This window comes from Physeter macrocephalus, chromosome 4, assembly GCF_002837175.3.
Source record: "Physeter macrocephalus isolate SW-GA chromosome 4, ASM283717v5, whole genome shotgun sequence".
Taxonomy (NCBI): Eukaryota; Metazoa; Chordata; class Mammalia; order Artiodactyla; family Physeteridae; genus Physeter; species Physeter macrocephalus.
The window spans coordinates 54,242,675-54,266,074 of NC_041217.1; the positions used below are offsets into that span (position 1 = coordinate 54,242,675).

The 23,400-nt window shown below is 34.4% G+C and overlaps 1 protein-coding gene across 1 annotated transcript in view; it reads right to left on the bottom strand.

Annotated features, from left to right (window-relative positions):
* CATSPERE (catsper channel auxiliary subunit epsilon) overlaps positions 1-23,400 on the bottom strand; it is a 239,544-nt gene that overhangs the window by 205,560 nt on the left and 10,584 nt on the right. Inside the window, exons 5-6 of the mRNA XM_024133633.1 lie at positions 8,653-8,677; positions 2,434-2,511 (exon numbers count right to left, since the gene is read on the bottom strand). Coding sequence (XP_023989401.1) covers positions 2,434-2,511; positions 8,653-8,677 — 103 coding nt within the window. The remainder of the gene's footprint in view (positions 1-2,433; positions 2,512-8,652; positions 8,678-23,400) is intronic.

Below are 23,400 nucleotides of genomic sequence, written 5' to 3' on the forward strand. Positions count from 1 at the left end.
GACACAATAGACCAGATAGATTTAATTGATATTTATAGGACATTCCATCCAAAAACAGCAGATTACACTTTCTTCTCAAGTGCACATGGAACATTCTCCAGGATACATCACATCTTGGGTCACAAATCAAGCCTCAGTAAATTTAAGAAAATTGAAAGCATATCAAGCATCTTTTCTGACCACAGCGCTATGAGAATAGAAATCAATCATAGGGAAAAAAAAACGTAAAAATCACAAAGACATGGAGGCTAGACTTTACGTTACTAAATAACCAAGAGATCACTGAAGAAATCAAAGAGGAAATAAAAAAATACCTAGAGACAAATGACAATGAAAACACGACAATCTAAAACCTATGGGATGCAGCAAAAGCAGTTCTAAGAGGGAAGTTTATAGCAGTACAATCCTACGTCAAGAAACAATGAACATCTCAAATTAACAACCTAACCTTACACCTAAAGGTACTAGAGAAAGAAGAACAATCAAAACCCAAAGTTAGTAGAAGGAAAGAAATCATACAGATCAGAGCAGAAATAAATGAAATAGAAACAAAGGAAACAACTGCAAAGATCAATAAAACTAAAAGCTGGTTCTTTGAGAAGATAAACAAAATTGATAAACCATTGAAGGAACACTCCCAAACTCATTCTATCAGGCCACCGTCACCCTGATACTAAAACCAGACAAAGATACTACAAAAAAAGAATTTCAGGCCAATAGCACTGGTGAATATAGATGCAAAAATCCTCAACAAAATACTAGTAAACAGAATCCAACAATACATTAAAAGGATCATACACCATGATCAAATGGGATTTATCCCAGTGATGCAAGGATTCTTCAATATACACAAATCAATGTGATACACCATATTAACAAATTGAAGAAGAAAAACCATATGATCATCTGAATAGATGCAGAAAAAGCTTTTGACAAAATTCAATACCCATTTATGATAAAAACTCTCCAGAAAGTGGGCATAGAGGGAACCTACCTCAACATAAAAAATATATATATATATATATATATATGCACTCAAATATTCATAGCAGCACTATTTACAATAGCCAAGACATGGAAACAACATAAATGTCCATTGATAGATGAATGGATAAGAAGATGTGGTATTTATACACAATGGAATATTAGTCAGCCATAAAAAAGAATGAAATAATGCCATGTGCAGCAACATGGATGGACGTAGAGATTATCATACTAAGTGAAGTAAGTCAGAGAAAGAGAAATATCATATGCTATTGCTTATATGTGAAATCTAAAAAAAAATGATACACTGAACTTATACACAAAACAGAAATAGACTCACAGATATATAAAACAAACTTATGGTTACCAAATTAAAAAAATATATATATATATTTTAATCACTTTGCTGTACACCTGAAACTAACATAAGATTGTAAATCAACTGTATTTCAATAAAAATTTAAAAAAGAAAATTTACTTAATGTCTCTGAATTGTACTCATAAGAATGTTTAAAATGGTAGATTTTATATTATATTTTCCCACAATAAAAATGTATAGATTAAAAGGATGAATAAATGCATGAATTGAGAAAAAAAAAAGAGTCTATATTGTTTGTAATGGAGAAATGTTTTAAGGAAATGACATGATCATGAATAAACATGGAAATTAAAACAAAAAAAACCAAAGTATTAGGTATGATTATTTAGCATGAACTAAATAATGTTAAATTGTGCATATTTTAACTTAAAAGATTAGAAATTAAGTAACAGTAATACTTAAAGTATTTAATTACCATTAATTTATTTTATTCCCTCTAAAGTTGATTGCCAAATAAAACAATTAATCGATTCATTGTCATTTTAATTTATCAGTCCATCTCTTGTGAATTTGATTACCATGAGGCATGATAGCATGCTATTAAAAAATCATATCTTGGCTTTAAGACATAAAGAATCCCATAAGAAACTAAAACTTCTCATTTTACGTTTCTCTTCTATACGTTTTGATTGTAACAGGAGACAGAACTTGAATCTTGAAAGAGGTAAATTTGTAACAGATAAAAGGACTTATTTATTCACTGGGCTGCGCTTTTAGGAAAATCATTAGTCTCAAGTGGTAAAGGATTCAATAAAGGACTAGACAGATTTTTGAAGGATGACTTCAACAAAGATGCTCAAGAAACACCTTTAAAACATTTAAATGGTCAGCCTCTTTGTGAATAATGAAGTCCTAGAAAATACGGAGAATGCTCAGTAAGAATTCTAAAGAAGGATTTATAATTGTAGAAATCGAGCACAAGTTCAAAATCACTATAATGACTAAACTAAATTTAATGGATAATTAAAATGTATTTAGTTCTAGGCTGCTTAATATAAATTATTCACAGCTCTTAAAAAAGAAATGTAGCATATTATTTTATCTATGATAATAATAATGTTTCCACCTACTAGGGAAGGTTCATTTGCATTCCATAGCAATTCACTAGGGTCTGCGTTTTCCGGATCGTATATCCATATAACGATAACCTACGAAATAAAATGTGGTTGCATTTCTTGACACTTTGGACACATTTTATTTTTAGTTGTGGCAAAACATAACCATAAAAATGTTTTTATTTGTTTTTAAAATTTCGAATCTCAGTTTAAAAAATCAAAAGTAATATGTGTTGCTTTTAACAAGAGAAACAGTCCAAAAAATTAATAACATCCTCTACACTCCTGAGGGAACTAATGTTAAAACTTTGTACAAATGCTTATATGTCTTTTTCTACACCCACAGACACAGCAGCCTCCCCACACACTCATACACTTTTCACAAAAATGAGATTACACTATTCACGTTATTTATAACATGCTTTTGTCACTTAATACACCACAGCCATTTCAATAGATCTAGATCTAATTCTTTTTATTGTTTTCTTCTTGAATAGACAATTTATTCTATTATAAAAATAAATTATATTAAAAATACAGTGAAAATAGTCTCTCCCACCCTGTACTTCATCACTAAGTTCCCAAAAGTCTACTACACCCTTCAAGTAACTACTATTGGTAAGTTTTTTTGTATTTCTATAAAATTTTTGTGCATAACCAGTGTTATTTTTCTCCTTTTTATATAAATGCTAGTGTGTTAAATGTACTTTTGAACATTATATTCTTCACTTAAAGTTATATCTTAGAGATCTTTAAATATTCTCATTAATCTTTCATATTATTTTACATATTATTACAAATTATGGAGGAACCATAATTTAACAAGTAACCTACTAATAAATATTTGTTTATATCCTTTGCCATTACAAGCAAAGTTATAATGAGCAACTCTGAACATATATTATTTTCTACTTTCGAGTATTCCTAAAAGTGGAATTGTTGAGTCATAGAGTATATGCATTTGTAATTTTTGTAGATACTGTTAAATTGTTCTCCATAGCAGTTGCTACAATATACCTTCTCACCAGCAATGTATGAGATCTCTTCTTTCTTCACAGCCTTCACAACATGATGTGTTGTCATACATTTGGATATTGTCAGTCGATGGATGAAAAATGGTACGTTGATGCAGTTTTAACCTGCATTTCTTTTATCATGAGAAAGTTTGAACATCTTTCCATATATTCAAGTTCTATTTCTATTTCCTGTCTGGTGAACTATTTGTTCATTTCCTTTGCTCATTTTCTATTTGGATTTTAGTCTTTTATTTATTAATTTGTAGAAGTTTTTAACATAAAGAATGTTCTGTATGTTCTATACCTTGATCTGTGTGGTGGTTACATAGACATATATATGTACATATGAAAAATTTATTACTTTTATAATTATGTGGCATCCCTCTTTATCCTATTAAATCTGTTTGCCTTAGATTCTATATTGTCCCTATATATGGCTGCCCTTCCTGCCTCCCTCCCTCCCTCCCTTCCTCCCTTTTATATTCCCTTTACCTATTTTAATCTTCTCTCAACCTATGTAATTTGAGTTAACAACTAGTATTTACTTTTGCTATTTTTTTCCATGCTATGCATTTGCAGACATATACACAAATACATATGTACATATATTTTTTAAACGAGGCATCTTAAGACGTTCTTTTTTTTAAAAACAAAATTGGATCACATTGTACATACTTTCCACATTCTCTCTTTTTTTCACTCAAGTATACATCATTGAAATTCCCCAGTGTCAACTCTTATAATGCCTGAACAATATTCTATGATGTGCTTATACTGTAATTTACAGATCAATGTCTCTAATAATGGAGATTTACTGTGGCTCCAGTTTTGTTTTGCTTTACCACTATTACAATGCTGCAAAATATAGATCCTTTTCCATACAGCCATATATACTACAGGTTTTATTTCTGTGGAGTAGATTCCCAGGAGTGGGATTATTGATCCAAATGATATATATATTTTTAATTTTGTGTGTGTGTGTGTGGTACGTGGGCCTCTCACTGTTGTGGCCTCTCCTGTTGCGGAGCACAGGCTTCGGACGCGCAGGCTCAGTGGCCATGGCTCACGCGCCCAGCTGCTCTGCAGCACGTGGGATCTTCCCGGAGCGGGGCATGAACCCACGTCTCCTGCATCGGCAGGCGGACTCTCAAACACTGCACCACCAGGGAAGCACCAGCTTTTAGTTTTACTGATCTTTGCTATCGTTTCCTTCATCTCTTTTTCATTTATTTCTGATCTGATCTTTATGATTTCTTTCCTTCTGCTAACTTTGGGTTTTTTATTGTTCTTCTTCTTTTTCTCTAATTGCTTTACGTGTAAGGTTAGGTTGTTTATTTGAGATTTCTCTTGCTTCTTGAGGTAGGATTGCATTGCTATAAACTTCCCTCTTAGAACTGCTTTTACTGCATCCCATAGATTTTGGGTCATTGTGTTTTCAGTGCCATTTGTTTCTAGGTATTTTTTGATTTCTTCAGTGATCTCTTGGTTATTTAGTAGCATACTGTTTAGCCTCTATGTGTTTGTATTTTTTACAGTTTTTTTTTTCTGTAATTGATATGTGGTCAGGAAAGATACTTGATACGATTTCAATTTTCTTTAATTTACCAAGGTGTGATTTGTGACTCAGATATGATCTATCCTGGAGAATGTTCCATGTGCACTTGAGAAGTGTATTCTGTTGTTTTTGGATGGAATGCCCTATAAATATCAATTAAGCCCATCTGGTCTAATGTGCCATTTAAAGCTTGTGTTTCCTTATTTATTTTGTTTGGATGATCTGTCCATTGGTGTAAGTGGGGTGTTAAAGTTCCCCACTAATTTTTTTTGACTGTTCAATTTCCCTTTTATGGCTGTTAGCATTTGCCTTATGTATTGAGGTGTTCCTATGTTGGGTGCATAAATACTTACAATTGCTATATCTTCCTCTCGGCTTGATCCTTTGATCATTATGTAATTTCCTTCATTGTCTCTTGTAATAGTCTTTATTTTAAAGTCTATTTTATCTGATATGAGTTTTGCTACTCCAGCTTTCTTTTGATTTCCATTTGCATGGAATATCTTTTTCCATCCCCTCACTTTCAGTCTGTATGTGTCCCTAGGTCTGAAGTGGGTCTCTTGTAGACAGCATATATATGGGTCTTGTTTTTGTATCCATTCAGCCAGTGTATGTCTTTTGGTGGGAGCATTTAATCCATTTACATTTAAAGTAGTTATCGATATGTATGTTCCTATTACTATTTTTTAAATTGTTTAGGGTTTGTTTTTGTAGGTCTGTTTCTTCTTATGTTTCCTGCCTAGAGAAATTTCTTTAGCATTTGTTGTAAAGCTGGTTTGGTGGTGCTGAATTCTCTTAACTTTTGCTTGTCTGTAAAGCTTTTGATTTCTCCATTGAATCTGAATGAGATCCTTGCTGGGTAGAGTAATCTTGGTTTCAGGTTTTTCCCTTTCATCACTTTAAATATGTCCTACCACTCCCTTCCGGCTTGCAGAGTTTCTGCTGAAAGATCAGCTGTTAACCTTATGGGGATTCCCTTGTATGTTATTTGTTGCTTTTCCATTGCTGCTTTTTAATATTTTTCTTTGTATTTAATTTTTGATCATTTGATTAATAGGTGTCTTGGTTTGTTTCTCCTTGGATTTATCCTGTATGGGACTCTCTTCACTTCCTGGACTTGATTGACTATTTCTTTTCCCATGTTAGGAAGTTTTCAACTATAGTCTCTTCAAATATTGTCTCAGTCCCTTTCTTTTTCTCTTCTTCTTCTGGGACCCCTATAATTTGAATGTTGGTGCGTTTAGTGTTGTCCCAGAGGTCTCTGATTTTCTCTTCAATTCTTTTCATTGTTTTTTCTTTATTCTGCTCCTCGGTAGTCACTTCCACCATTTTGTCTTCCAGCTCACTTATCCATTCTTCTCCCTCAGTTATTCTGGTATGGATTCCTTGTATAGTATTTTTAATTTCATTATTGTGTTGTTCATCATTGTATGCTCTGTAGTTCTTCTAGGTCCTTGTTAAACGTTTCTTGTATTTTCTCCATTCTATTTCTGAGATTTTGGATCATCTTTCCTATCATTACTCTGACTTCTTTTTCAGGTAGACTGCCTATTTCCTCTTCATTCGTTTGGTCTGGTGGGTTTTTACCTTGCTCCTTCATCTGCTGCATATTTCTCTGTCTTCTCATTTTGTTTAACTTACTGTGTTTAGGGTCTCCTTTTTACAGGCTGCAGGTTCATAGTTCATCGATGCTTTTCCATCTTTTCATTTTTATGTTCTACATTCTGCATGATTCCCATTCCAAATCACTAATTCTGCAATTTTCTCAACTGTATGTAGTTTTCTATTTAACCTGAATTTTTGTTTTTAGATGCCTATATTTTCATCTTAAGACATTTATATAGGATACTTTTCAATGTTGTTCAATTATGAATAATCCTCATTCTTGTTCTTATCCCTTCTTTTATCTTTGTGACCGTTTAAAATATGGATTTAATCATCTTTCAGATGGTTCTCATCTTTAGTTTTGAAAAGTATGAACTTTCTCCATTTTTGTGTGTGTGTCTATTCCCGGCAGTTTTGTCTTTTTTTGTGGTTTATAGCTTTATTTTGAGATTATTTTCAGAGGGTTTGCTTTCTATGAGAGTCCTATACACCCTTGGTTATGAAATGGATTTTATAATCACCTCTGCCTGTGCCCTACGTGTTTCACTGCTTGTATTTTTGTGTTTACCACTCGGATCTAGGTTCCCCAACCTCTTGAGAGGTGTTTAACTTGGGCATCCACCTGAAACTCTGCGAAGGAAACTCCTTGTCCATTTACAGCCCTCAAAAATATGTATCATTTATTTGAAATTACTCTAAGACAGTGAGTGAAGCCTTACTAGTTTTCATTTTACAGAGCTTTCATAAATCCTAGCTTCATGTAGGGAGGTTAGTTTCAGCTCCTCCCTCTCCCATAGGTTGGAGGCTTCATTTTCTATTCCCACACACATGTTAAAACATCACCTTTTGTCTACTAGGGCTTATATTCTGTCTAATTACTTTACTTCAGAATTCATTCTTCTCTAACTCTGGATTTTAGTTCTTTAGTTACTTCTGACAACTAGGAAATTCCTTTACTTGCTTTTAAATTCTATACACACGTGTACCAATATTAATGTAAAAGTCTACACTAGTATTATACACACGTATTTTGTAAAGGCATTTCTATGTTTTGAGTGAGATGGAGGCTATTCTGTATTATTTGGGTCTGTAATAAGTATTCTAATTTTAGAAGTTTCTCTCTATTTTCTGTCTTAAATTTCCTTATCCACGGATAATACTCTTTCTTTTTTTCACTGGTATAGTTATAGACTTAATAAATAATCTATAATGTCAACTGGGACTGGGATAGGGATACATATGAACACATGAGCTCATTCAACCATCTTGATCCAATATAGGAAGTTTATTTCTTCTTATTATTTTTCTGCCTCTTCTTTCCACTAAATCACTATGTTGAGAAAATGAAAATATTTATAGAGCTTAAGTTTCCAAATATTACCACCTTATTTCAATTTTCAAATTTTTGAATATATCTCTCTGTCATACTTCTAATCAGCCTCCAATCCAGATGTCAAAACTTTTGGATCTCAAAACCCCTTCATAGGCTTAAAAATTATTGCGAATCCCACAGAGCTGTTGTTCTATGTGGGTTAGCTCTATCAATATTTATTACCATATAACAAATTAAAATTGAGAATATTTAAAGATATTTATGAATTTATTTTAAAATTTATGATAAACCTATTATATATTAACATTAACATATTTTTATGAAAAAATAATTATTTTCCAAGATAAAAAATAGTAAGAAGATTGGTTGTTTTACATTTTACATTGTAAAATCTCTTTAATATCTGCCTTAATAGAAGAGAGCTGGCTTATCATCAGTGCTCCTACATTCAGCCTGTTGGTATATGTTATTTTGGTGGAAGTATATGGGGGGAAATCTATCCTCACACAGATATGTAGCTGGAAAAGCATAGACCTCGTGGACCTTCTAAAAAGGTCTGTGAAGACCTAGGGGATCTTAGTCTATAACTTGAGTAACCACTGCTCTAAGCAAATTTTATTGAAAATTAGTTCAGAAAATTCCTCTTCTAGTAAATATGGAAGATAAGATGGAAATAATATAGTAGTAATATATGAGGGATATACAAAAACTTTAAAAAGTTTTACCTGGGTTAAATTGTTAGTGAAATTTCTGTTGGGAAAAAGAGAAATCATATTTTAGTAAACAGCATGTTAATTAGTTTGAATATTCTACTTTCAACATACATGTTTATAAATCTTTGAATATTCTCTTTATATTCCATCACAGATACATAAATGATTAAGTGCTAAATGTTAAAAAAACTCATGTCAATAATTAAATATAATCATTGATCCTCATGTGGTGTCAACAAAAGGCTAAGGGGCATGAATCTATATACTCTCTTAATAATACTGTAAGCTCACATAGCCAAAGTTGCATGATTAATCTTCTTTAAAAATTTGACATGATCAATGCATATTAAAAAGTCTATAGACTTTAGGGACTTCCCTGATGGTCCAGTGGTTAAGACTCCGTGCTTCCAGTGCAGGGGGTGCATGTTCAATCCCTGGTCAGGGAACTAAAATCCTGCATGCCACACAGCATGGTCCCCCCAAAAAAGAATTCTATAGAGTTTACATGTTTTAATTTATGTCAAAACCAAATTTATCAATTAGCACTACAAATGCTTCATTTATCAGCCTTTCAGTGTAAATTTTCTGAAAGGAGCAACATTCACTTGTATGTTTAGTTATATGTTTTTAAGAAAGTAATTATTGTCACTTTAAATATATCTGTATTTTTAAAATCATATAATCTCTAAAAGTCAACGACTCAGGACTGTGTTTTCATTTGTGCATAGTGCTTAGTACATTATTAGGTACAAAACAAAATGAAGATATTTGGGGAATCAGTAAATGTGCATGCAGTGAGTTTCTGAGACCGCATAACGAAAATAATATTTCATATGTTCAATCTGTTATATGAGAAAGCCACTGAAAATAAGTACTATAAATCCTGACAGGCAAACATGCCCAAAGTTCAGAAAGTATGAAGTTTATAAAAAACAGCCCCTGCCAGTACACAGGCACCTAAAACTAAGCCCTGCAGCTGAGCATGTGCACAGTACTGGCTTGGGCCACCAGTGCTGCCTGCTTTGGTCCCTAGCTACTGGACCTGGAAGCACTGCTGAGGACTATCATAGCCCTTGCAGTCACCCTGGTCATCCTGCAGCATTTGGTAAACACAATGCAATTCTTGATGTTTTGGACCCCAGTGGCCTGAGCTAATGAAACATGCCCCACTGGATCCAGAGCCACCACTTGCCCCTGCACATGGTGCCCCACACCACTAGACCTGCAGTCACAGCACATTACAGCATGCACAACCACAGGTGAAGGTCTTTTCTTAATGAAGTCAGTCTGTGACATCTGGAAGTGGTGACTGCTTCTTCAAATGTGCAGACAGCTACACAGGCTACAGGGACCATGAAGAATCAGGGAAACATGACACCACTTAAGGAACACAGTAAACTCCATCAATGACCCCTAAGGAAATGGATATATATACACGAATAGCCTGATAAAGAATTCAAAATAGGGTTCTAAAGATGCTCAGAGAGCTATGAGAGAACAAAGACAAGCAATTTAATGAAATTAGAAAAACAATACTAGAACAAAATGAGAAGTTCAACAAAGAGGTAGAAAACATAAGGAAGAAACAAATTGTGGCACTGAGTAATACAATGACTGCAGTGAAGAATTTATAAGAGAGCTTCAACAGCAGACTGGAACAAGCAGAAGAAATAATAAGTGAACTCAAAGACAGATCTTTTGAAATTATCTAGTCAGAAGAGCAAAAAGAATAAAAAGGAATGACAAAAGCCTATGAGATTTATAGGACACCATTAAGAGAAACAACCTATGCATCATTGGAGTCCCATAAGGAAAAGACGGGGAGAAAGAGGCAGAGGCTTATTAAAATTGTGTACTAGCTGAGAGTTTCCCAAACCTGGGGAGAAATTTGACATCAAAGTTCATGAAGCTAACAGGTCATCCCAAGAGTTCATCTCAAATGATCTTTTCCAAGACCATTAAGATGGAACTGTATAAAATTAAAGACAAAAAATAAAATTTTAAAAGCAACAAGAGAAAAAAATTCTCTCAAAAAGGGAAACCCGATAAGGCTAACAGTGGATTTCTAGGAAAAACTTTGCAGGCCAGGGGAGATATATTCAAAGTGCTGCAAGAAAAAAAACAAACCTGTCAGCCAAGAACACTTTACCCAGGGAATTTGTCCTTCAAAATGAATGCAAGATAAAGCTTTTCCCAAACAAACAAAAGCTGAGGAAGTTCATCATCACAAGATCTGTCTCACAAGAAATGCTGAAAAGTTCTTAAAGCTGAAATGAAAGGCCTTTAATTAGTAAAATGAAAACAAATGAAAATATCCAACACACCGGTAAAGGCAAGTGTATAGTCAGATTCAGAATATGTTAATATTTTAATAAGGTGATGTGTTAACCACTTACCTCTAGCATAAATGTTAAAGGGCAAAATGTATTAAAAACAGTTATGGCAACAATAATTTGTTAGTAGAAACAGAATATAAAGAGATGTAAATTGTGACATAAAATATGGAGGGATAGTAAAAGGGTAGAGGTTTTGTATGCAATAGAAGATAAGTAGTTATTAGCTTGAAATAATCTGTTATAGATTTTGGAGAGGGATCAAGATAACAGAGTAGGAGGATGTGGAGCTCACCTTCCCTCACAAACACATCAAAAATACATCTACATGTGGAACAAGTCTCACAGAAAACTAACTGAAAACTGGCAGAAGATCGCCTAACAACCAAAACTGCAAGAAAGATCTCCACATAACTGGGTAGGACAGAAAAAAAAAAGCACATCAGGTCAGGACCGGCACCCACGGAAGGGATCTGTAAGGAAGAGAAGGTCCTCACTGGCTGTCCTAGGGAGCCCACTTACCTGCTGGGAAATCCACTGAGAGAGACAGAAGGACTGGAGAAGGCTAGACTCTGCTCGCAAGGAGTGCACACATGCTGGCTCGCTAACAATCAAGGAGGAGAGAGAGACTTGCACTGATGGCTGCTGCCTTGCTGCACTTCCCAGTCTGAAGGGGCAAACACCCTTGCCCTGCTCTCTGTACACCACTGCCTGGTGCAAACTCTAGCAAAGATTCATTCTACCTATGCAGAGACAGATGGGACATCTTGGGTATGATCTGGGCAGAACTGCAGAGATCACTGTCAGTGCACACATGGGAGTGGCAGATCAAACCTGGCAGATGTCAGTGGGCACACTGGGTGATGTCACAAGAATACAGAGTGGACAAGCACTGAATCTTGGGCAGATAGGCCCTGACAGAGGACCCTAGCTAAGCAGAGACAACTGAAGAACCTGGGGTATGACTAGAGGGAGCCTCAGAGCCCATTATCAGCATGTGTACACAGTGGTGGTGAGTCCAGATGTAGCAGACACTGTCAGTGTGTACACAGGGCTGCACCACAAGAACGTGGGGCTAGGCTCTAAATCTTGGGTGGACAGGCCCTAGACAGGAGTATACGGCAAAGAGCCAGTCAGAGTGCCCTGGCTCCATCCACTCCACACCACAGCTTAGCGCCAAATCTGGCAGCCCTGGTCCCAGGCAGCAACACAGCCACCTCATTTAGAAAAGTAAAGACAAAAACCACATGATCATCTCAATAGACACAGAGAAATCATTTGACAAAATTCAACATCCATTCAAGATAAAAACTCTCACCAAAGTGGGTATATGTGGAACATATCTCAATATAATAAAAGCCATTTATGACAAACCCACAGCCAACATAATGCTCAATGCTGAAAAGGTGAAACCATTCCCACTAAAATCTGCAACAAGACAAGGATCCCCACACTCACCATTTCTCTTAAACATATTGGATGTTGTATTGGATGTCCTACCCACAGCAATCAGACAAGAGACATAAATAAAAATATCCAAATTGGAAGGGAAGAAATAAAACTGTCACTATCTGCAGATGACATGATACTCTATATAGAGAACCCTAAAGTCTCCATACAAAAACTATTAGAACTAATAAGTGAATTCAGCAAGGTAGCAGGATAAAAGATTAATATATAGAAATCTGTTGCATTTTTATACTAACAATGAAATATCAGAAAGAGAAAGTAAAAAAACAATCCTGTTGAAAAATCTCATTCAAAAAAATAGGAACAAACAACAAAGGAGGTGAAAAATCTATACATTGAAAACTATAAAACACTGATAAAGTAAATTGAATATAATTTAAAGAAATGGAAAGATAGCCCATGCTCTTGGATGGGAAGACAATATTGTTAAAATGGCCATACTACCCAAAGCAATCTACAGATTTAGTGCAATCCCTATCAAAATACCCATGACATTTTTTCACAGAACTAGAACAAATAATCCTAAAACGTATATGTTATATGGAACCACAAAAGACCCAGAATTGCCAAAGTAATCCTGAGGAAGAAGAACAAAGCTGGACGCATAACCCTCAGACTTCAGACTATCCTACAAAGCTACATAATCAAAACATGTGGTATTGGCACAAAAACAGATGTGTAGATCAATGGATCAGAACAGAGAGCTCAGAAACAAATCCACACACCTGTGGTCAAATAATCTGTGACAAAGGAGGCAAGAATATATAACGGTGAAAAGGCAGTTTCTTCAACAAGTGGTATTGGGAAAGCTGGACAGCTACATGTAAATCAATGAAATTAGAACACTCCCTCACACCATATTTAAAAATACCTGAAAATGGTTTAAAGACACAAATATAAAATAGTACATCATAAAACTACTAGAAGAGAACACATGCAGAACATTCTCTGACATAAATTGTACCAATGTTTTCTTAGATCAGTCTCCCAAGGCAAAAGAAATAAAACCAAAAATAAACAAATGGGACCCAATTAAACTTAAAAGCTATTGCACAGCAAAAGAAACCATCAACAAAATGAAAAGACAACCTATGGAAAGGGAGAAATATTTGCAAATGATGCAACGGACAAAGGGTTAATATCCAAAATATACAAGTGGTTCATACAACTCAATATCATAAAAACAAACAAACCAATCAAAAATTGGGCAAAAGACCTCTAAATAGACATTTCTCCAAAGAAGACATAGAGATGGCCAACAGGCACATAAAAGAGGTTGAATGCTGCTAATTATTAAGAGAAATGCAAATCAAAACCACAATGAAGTATCACCTTACACTGGTCAGAATGGCTGTCATCAAAAGCCTATAGTTAATAAATGCTGGAGAGGGTGTGGAGGAAAGGTAACCCTCCTAAATTGTTGGTGGGAATACAAATTGGTGCAACCACTATGGAAAACAATATGGAAGTTTCTTGAAAAACCAAAAACAGAGCTACCATATGATCCAGCTATCCCACTCCTGGGTATATATCCAGAAAAGACAAAACTCTTAATTTGATACATGCACCCCAATGTTCATAGCAGCACTATTTACAATAGCCAATACATGGAAGCAACCTAAACGTCCACCAAGAGAGGAATGGATAAAGAAGATGTGGTACATATATGCAATGGAATATCACTCAGCCATAAAAAGAAAGAATTATTGCCATTTGCAGCAATAATGGATGGACCTAGAGAATATTACACTTAGTGAAGTAAGTCAGAGAAAGACAAATATTATATTCCACTTATATGTGGAATCTATAAAATAATAAAGTGAATCTATATACAAAACAGAAACTAACCCACAGACATAGAAAATAAACTTATGGTTACCAAAGGGGAATGGGAAGCAGGTATAAATTAGGAGTATGGGATTAACATACAAACTACTATACATAAAATAGATAAGCAACAAGGATTTACTGTATAGCACAGGGAACTATATTCAAAATCTACTAATAACTTATAATGGAAAATAATCTGAAAAAAATATATGTACATAAAACTAAATCATTTTGTTGTACACCTGAAACTAACACAATATTGTGTATCAACTATATTTCAATAAAAAAAAGAAAAGACAATCTGTTATATCTATAAGATGTTTCAACCACACACACAGCAGTTATAGTAGATACATACAAGATGAATAGAAGGGAGTAAAAGAATACCACTATGGAAAATCATCAATTCACAAAAGAACAGCAAGAGAGGAAGAAAGGAACAAAGGGACACAAAAGAGCTGGAACATAATTAATAAAACAGCATTAACAAGTCCTTATCTTAAAAAAAATTACTTTAAATGTAAATGATAAAATTCTCCAATCAAAAGGCATACAGTGGCTGCGTGGATAAAAAAAACAAGACCCAACTATATGCTGCCTATAAAAGACTCACCTCAGCTTCAAGGACATATACAGGCTCAAAGTGAAGGGATGGTAAAACATATTCCAGGTAAATGAAAACCAAAAAAAGACCAGGGATACCTATATTTATATCAGGAAAAATAGACTTTAAGTAAAAAAGTGTAACAAGAGACAAAGAAATTCAATATATAATGATAAAAACCAATTATTCAAGAGGAAATAACAATTGTAAATATATATGCACCCAACATCAGAGCACCTAATAAGCAAAAACTAACAGATCTAAAAGGAGAAATACACAACAATATAATAATAGTAGAGGATTCCATTTTCAACAATGGATAGATCATCTAGACAGAAAATCAATAAAGGAATGTTGTACTTGAACTATACTTTACACCAAATGGGCCTAAAGAACATTCCATCCAACAGCAGAATGCACAGTCTTCTCAAGCACACATGGAACATTCTTCAGGATAGATCAAATGTGAGGTGAAAACAAGTCTTAGCAAATTTTAAAAGATTGAAATCACACCAAGTATCTTTTCTGTTTTTTCTTTATCTTTTCATACCACGGTATGAAACTAGATCAATAACAGAGGGAATACTAGAAAATTCACAAATATGTGTAAATTAAACAACACACTTCTGAACAACCAAGGGGTCAAGGATGAAATAAAAAAGGAAAATCAAAAAATATCTTAAAACAATGAAAATAAAAATACAACATAACAAAACTTATGGGATGGAACAATAAAAGTTCAAGTCAAGAAGGGAAATTTATAGTGATAAATGCCCACACTCAGAAAAAAGAAAGACCTGAAATAAACAATATAACTTTATACCTGAAGAAAATAGAAAAAAAAGAGAAAGAAACTAAATAAATTCAAAGTTAGCAAAGTAGAGGAAATAACAATGAAATAGAACAGAAACAAATGAGACCAAAAAAAAGAAAAAAGAATAAAACTAAGAATTTTTTTAAAAAGATAAATAAAATTGACAAAACTTTAGCTAGACTACCTACGAAAAAAGAAAGAAGACTCAAATTACTGAAATCAGAAATGAAAATGAGAAAATCACTATCAATTCTACAGAAATTTTAAAAAAAATCATAAAAGACTACTATGAACAATTATAGGCCAAAATATTGGACGATCTAGTAGAAATGGATAAATTCCTAAAAATATATGACCTACCAAGAATAAATCATGAAGAAGCAGAGTATCAGACAAACCAATAATAAGTCAGGAGCTTGAATCAGTAAGCAAAAATCTCCCAACTAAGAAAAAGCCCAGTATTTGATGGCTTCATTGGTGTATTCTACCAAGCATTTAAAGAAGAATTGATACCAATTCTTTCCAAACTCTTCCAGAAAACTGAAGAGGAATGGATATTTCAAAACTCTTTTTGCAAGTGCAGCATTACCCCAATACCAAAACCAGATAAGGGCACTACAAGAAAAGAAAACTACAGGCCAACATCCCTGATGAATACAGATCCAAAAATTCTCAGTGACATACTAGCAAACCAAATTCAACAGCATATTAAAAGGATCATACATGATGATCAAGTGAGATTTGCCCCTGGAATGCAATATATGAAAATAAATCAATGTGATAACCACATTAATAGACTGAAAGACAAAAATCATTTGATCTTCTCAATACATGCAGAAAAAGCATTTGACAAAATACATTATCCTTGATTGATAAAAACCCTCAACAAATTGGAAATAGAAGGAACATACTTCATCATAATAAAAGCAAGATATGACACACCACAGCTAACATCTACTCAGTCATGAAAGGTTGAAAGCTTTTCCTTTAAGGTCAGGAACAAGACAAGGGCACTCATTCTCACCATTTCTATTCAACATAATAACTGAAGTCCTAGCAAAAGCAATCAGGCAAGAAAAAGAAACATAAGCCATCTGAATTGGAAAGAAAGAAGTAAAATTGTCTCTGTTTGTTGATGATGTAATCATGTATATAGAAAATCCTAAAGAGTCCACCCCAAAATTGTTAGAACTAATCAATAAATTCAGGAAAGTTGCAGCATACAAAATCAACATGCAGAAATCAGTTGCATTTCTATATACTAATGATAAACTATCTGAAAAAGAAATAAAGAAAGCAACAATAGCAACACAAATAATAAAATACGTAGGAATAAATTTAACCATGGAAGTGAAAGATCTATATACCAAAAAGTATAAGACATTGATGAAAGAAACTGAGGAACACTTAAATAAATGGAAAAATATCCCATGTTCATGGATTGGAAGAGTTAATATTGTTAAAAGGTTCATAGTACCCAAAACCTTCTATAGAGTCAATGAAATTCGTATCAAATTTCCAACGGAGTTTTCACAGGAATAGAAGAAACAATTCTGAAATATGTATGGAACCCCAAAGACCCCAAAGAGTCAAAGCAATCTTGAGAAAGAACAAAGCCAGAGGCATCACATTTCCTGATTTCAAAGTATAATAAAAATCTATAGTAATCAAAACGGTATGGTACTGGCATTAAAGTAGATACATGGAGCAATGGAACAGAATAAGGGCCCAGAATTAAACCCTCACAAACATGGTCAACTAATGTTTGACAAGGGTGCCAAGAACGGGATACGGGCAAAGAATAATCTTGAAGAGATAGTGTTGGAAAAATTGGATATCCATATGCAAAACAATGAAACTGGACCCTTACCATATACCACTCAAAAGATCAACTCAAGGACTTCCCTGGTAGCGTAGTGGTTAAGAATCTGCCTGCCAATGCAGGGGACAAGGGTTCGAGCCCTGGTCTGGGAAGATCCCACATGCCGCAGAGCAACTAAGCCCATGCACCACAACTACTGAGCCTGTGCTCTAGAGCCCGTGAGCCACAACTACTGAGCCTATGTGTCACATCTACTGAAGCCCACACACCTAGAGCCCGTGCTCCACAACATGAGAAGCCACCGCAATGAGAAGCCCACGCACCACAACAGAGGAGCCCCCACTCACCGCAACTAGAGAAAGCTGGAGCACAGCAACAAAGACCCAACGCAGCCAAAAATTAAAAAAATATTTTTAAAAATCAACTCAAAATGGACTGAGAACTTAAATATTATACCTGAAACTGTGAAACTCCTAGAAGGAAACACAGAGAAGAATCTCTTTGATATCAGGCTTAGCAATGAGTTTTTGGATATGACATCAAAAGCCCAAGCAACAAAAGTAAAAATGAAAAAGTGAGAATACATTAAACTAAAATGTTTCTGCACAGCAAAGGAAGCAGATGAATAAGTTCTGGGGATCTAATGTACAGCATGGTGACTATAGTTAACAATAATGTATAATAAAAAGATAGACAGAGAAGATACTGGTATTAGGTTAGTGAAGGAATGAAAGAGTTTTAAGAAGAAATAAGTGATACCCAGCATTAAATGTGGTACAGAAATCAAACAGTAAAAGGACTAAAAAAATCCCATTAAACTTTCAGTGACGTTGCGAAAGCAATTTAAGTAGATAGACAGAGAGTACTGGGATAGACTGATGAAGCAGAACATTGTTACAGTGAATTTGAAAAAGATGATAATTTGAGCATGACCCCTTGGATTCTTCTCCCTTCCTTTTCTGTATTCTAACCCTAGGGGAGAGAGAGAATAAAGCAAGAGAGTTTAGATGCTAATACGGTACCTGATCCATGAATTCTCTTCCCTCGGGTCGGAATTCTGGTTTGTGGGCAGAATCAATAGGTTAGGAAAGCCCAGGGAAGAGAGGCAGTGCTCAGCAGGGCCTTGTACTGGAGGTTTAATGCTTTGCAGTCTCTGTCTTGAAATTCTTAATAAATTTATCTTTGAACTTGTGGTTTGTATGTGAAGTATGATAGGAAAATGAAGCATGCACTTGTAGGTTTGGTTCATGCAGTACTGTCTCCTATTAGTTATCTTCCCCATGGGACAGGCTTTTGGCCACCCACTCATTAAGCCCTGGCACCTTGGGTCCTGCCTGGCCTTCCCCTTCTCACTCCTTGTCCTGAAAACTAGTTCTGGGCTCAGATATGAGGAGGATCAGCATAGGGTGTTTAAGTCCTGTGACATCTTGAAGTAAGGCATGCCAGCAAATGTCCTCGTACCCCAGCTAGCAAAATTATGGTGTGGCTGATGGAGGCCACATCTAGGCAGGGATGAGCTTCTTACCCACCCCCAATCCAGGTACCAAGGGTGTCACAGTGCAGAGGTTGCAATATCCTTGGGGGTTGCCTATCAGCTATAGGTTGAGGTGGTAAGTCCACTGTAAGGGAAGATGTCTGGTTTGACTTCTTCAGACCCCACCCCTGGCTGAAGGATTATATGTCAGTCCAATGACTGTTGAGAGGGAAAATTGAGCAGCTAATGGGCTGCACACATGCTAAACCTGGTGACTGTATGAGTTTGTACTTGACCCAAGAGTATTCTCATGTCCAAGGGAGCATGACATTATATTCCAAATTAAAAGTGCCATGACGGGTAGAGAGTAACCACAGAAGAAAGGAAAAGCTTTATATTTAATACTTTTAATGGTATTTTTCCCTTGGCTTTTAAACCAGAGGCCCTCCATATTCATTTTGTACTGCACCCAACAGATTACACAGCCAGTTATGGATGCAATAATGCAGAAATGGTAGAATATAGTATACAATGGTACTTTCCTCTAGATAGTAGGATTTTAGTAATTAAAAATTTTAAACACAGATGATGAGAGAACTAGAAAACTGAAAGAAACATTTGAAAAAATAGTCTAGAATGAGTCATGGGAAATAAAAAGATAGGAAATATGAAAAGATTTGAAGCATCAGGAAGGACAGAATGAAATGGTGGCTTGTTTCTATTACGGAAATTTAAAAAGAAAGAAGAAAGAGAATGAGAGAAAACCAGGATTTGAAAAGATAGTAACTGAATTTTTAGAATTGACAAAGGCTTTAATCTTCAGATTCAGGAACTATAATAAACCAAAAGTAGGATAAATATAAAGAAACCTACAATAGCAAAGTTTGTATAGCTCAATAGGTAAGGTTGAACTTCTTAAAACAGCTACAGAGAAAATAATGATTACTTAAAAAGGAAAAACGATTAGACAGAAAGCAGACTTCTCAACTGCAATAGCAGAAGCCAGAAGTCAATGAAAAATAATTCTAAGGCCTTGAAAATCAAAGGTTAAAGATACATGAACATATTAATATAAGACAGAACATAAGTTGAAAAGCATTACAAGTGAGAAACAAGGTCACTACAAACAAAGTCTCAATTCTTCAAAAAATCTTAATAATTCTAAAGTTATATGCACCTAAAAGATAAACTCAAAATAAAAAGCAAAAATTTAGATACGTACAAGGAAAAGTGACGTATCTACCATCATAGTGGGAAATTTTAGCCAATATCAAGTCAACAATGAGTCAAATAAGTACACAAGACTTTGAACAGTACACTTAACACACCTGATCTACTGGACATAAATAGCATACTTCATCCAACAATAGGAAAATATATTTTCTTCAGGTACACACGAGACATTTATAAAATTTGACTATATGCTAAGACAGAGATTTGATTCTAACACTTTTGTGATCACAATACAATTAGGTTAGAATTCAATAACAAAACAATAATTTAAAAGACTCATGTCTGTAAATTTAAAAATGCATTTCTAAACAACTCATTGGTCAAACAAATTGTAGTAGTTACTAGACAATTATTTCTGAGCAATAATGAAAAATTACAATTATGAGCTATTCCACTATTTGTTGATGCAGCTGTAGAGGTACTTAGAAGAAATTTTATTTCCTTAAACACATACATTCGAAAAAAAGGAAGTCTTAAGTCTAGTAGGCTAAATAACTAATTCAAAAATTTTAGAAAAACAAACTCAAAAAAAGAAATAATGTAAAAAACAAATTGAGATAAAATAGACAACAATACAAAAGCTCAATAAAGCCAAAAGATGGTTCTTTGAAAAGACTAATAAAATAGAAATATCTCTAGGAAGAACAAGGAAATAGAAGGAAGGCACAAATAAAAATATTAGAAATGATAAAAGAGAGGCATACCTACAATTACTTCAGAGATTAAACTATAAGAGGATATTATGGACAACTTTATGACATTAAAATTGATACTAAAATTGCTAACTGAAGACATGGATGAATTCCTGGAAATAAAATACTACAAAAATGGATTTTATAAGAATTAGAACTCCAAAATAGGATTTTAACCATTAAAGAAATTGAGTTAATAGTTATAAAATTTTCCCCCACACACTCAAAAAATCCAGGTCCAGGTAGATTTCTATGCAAGTTTCCATCAAATATTCAAGGAACATATATTTCCAATCTTATACAAAATCTCTCAGAGAGTAGAAAAGAACAACTCATCCTAACTTACATGATGAGTCTAGCATAGCCTTGATATCAAAAGAGGAAAAGGATAGTACAAGGGGAGTAAAACCACAGGCCAACCTCACTCATGTATATTCACACACAAAAAAACTAAATAATATTAGCAAATGGAATGTATCAATGTATATGAAAGTTAATTCATCAAGACCAAGTTGGCTAAACACAAGGTTAGTTTAATATGGAAATATTAATAACTATTATCCATCAGATTAACATAGTAAAAGAGAAAAACCGTATGAACTTTTATGTGGAAGAGAAAAAAACTTTGAATAAATTTCAACACCAATTCATAAAAAAATTCACAGCCACCTTGGAATAAAAGGGAACTTCCTTAACCAGGTAAAGTTTAACTCATAACCTGTAACAAATATTATACAAAATAGTGAAATGATGAGAGCCTTCCTTTTAAGATCAGGAATAAAATAAGGAGACCTGCTATCACCCTTCTAAGAAACACTGTATTTGATGTTCTAGACATGCAGTAAGAATAAAAGGAATGGAAGCCACACTTATCAGAAAGAAAAACAAAATCATCATTATTTGCAAGTAATCTGTTTTTTTTAATTCCAAGAGAAAATATAAATAAATTATCACAATATGAGTTTAGCAATGTTGCTGAATGCAGAAATCAACATTCAAAAGTAAATTGTATTCTATACAACAGGAATAACAGGTTAGAAATTGTAATTTAAAAAATTTGGGGCTTCCCTGGTGGCGCAGTGGTTGAGAGTCTGCCTGCTGATTCAGGGGACACGGGTTCGTGCCCCAGTCTGGGAAGATCCCACATGCCGCGGAGTGCCTGGGCCCGTGAGCCATGGCTGCTGAGCCTGCACGTCCGGAGCCTGTGCTCCGCAACGGGAGAGGCCACAACAGTGAGAGGCCCGCGTACCGCAAAAAAAAACAAAAACAAAAACAAAAACAAAAATTTGACTATTTATAATAGCAAAAAAAAAGAGTACCTAGGAATAAGTCTAATAAAAATGTCCTGGAACCTTTATTAAAAATTACAAAATCTTATTGGCAGACATGTAAAAAGACCTAAGTAAATGGAGGGTTATATATTATTCGGGAGTAGAAAGACACTCCAAATTGATTAAAATATTTACACAAATTATAAAAATCCCAACTAAGGTTTTTGTAGAATTTGACAAACCAATTCCAAAAATTTATAGGAAGGAAAAATAGGCCCATGATATAGCTAAGAAATTCCTGAAGGAGGACAAGAGTTGGGGTCAGGGTGGGGTGGGTATTTGTACTATCACTTCTCAAGATTTAAAAAATAAAGTTATAGTAATACAGATAATGCAGCATCTGTTCAAGTATAGACAAATATATCAGCTAATCCATTTGTGGTTAACTAAAGCTAAATACTCTTAAAACACATTAATTACTTTTCTTTTGCATTACTTACATAACCTTGCTTCTTGGTAAGACTCTGGGAGAGTGGCAGTAATTCAGAGAAGAATGGATAAATGTGTACTCCTGGTGGGGCTTGCTGAAATCTAGCTATCAGGACTTTCAATTCAAAGGTTACACATAAACTGCAGAGCCATCTGACTTTAAGGGACCACATAAACCAGGACAGTGAAATTATAGGCAACAATTATGCTTTACTGAAGACACAAGTATTCTGATAGGTTCTGTTTGGGTCATATGGCCATCCTCAACTAACTGCTGTGGCCAATGAAATGTGGGGTTGTGGAGGTAGTACTACATAAATCACATGAAATTAATAATTTCACCACAGAATAGGGGAGGGATGGTTCCCTCAAAAGAAGGGATGTTAAGTAGATAAAAAGAAGTAGGTACATTACAGTCATCTGGAGAGCAGGGACCACATAAGACAGTTCTTTTTATCCTACACAGTGCTTAGGATATGCTTGGACTATGATACCAAAAAAAACCCAAAAAAACAAAAAAAAACTCTGATTCATTGATGCATTTTACTTATTGATTTTATAATGCGATTAACTATTTTTTCTTGTACCAGTTTTACCTTCTTAGTTATGTTCATTCACCATAATGTTAAAAAGAGTTTGAAGAGCTATCTAAGAAAACAAGAGTGCTTTTGGAATATAATGTATACAATGGAAACAAAAGAAGCCTGTAATCTGAAAAACCAGTCAAT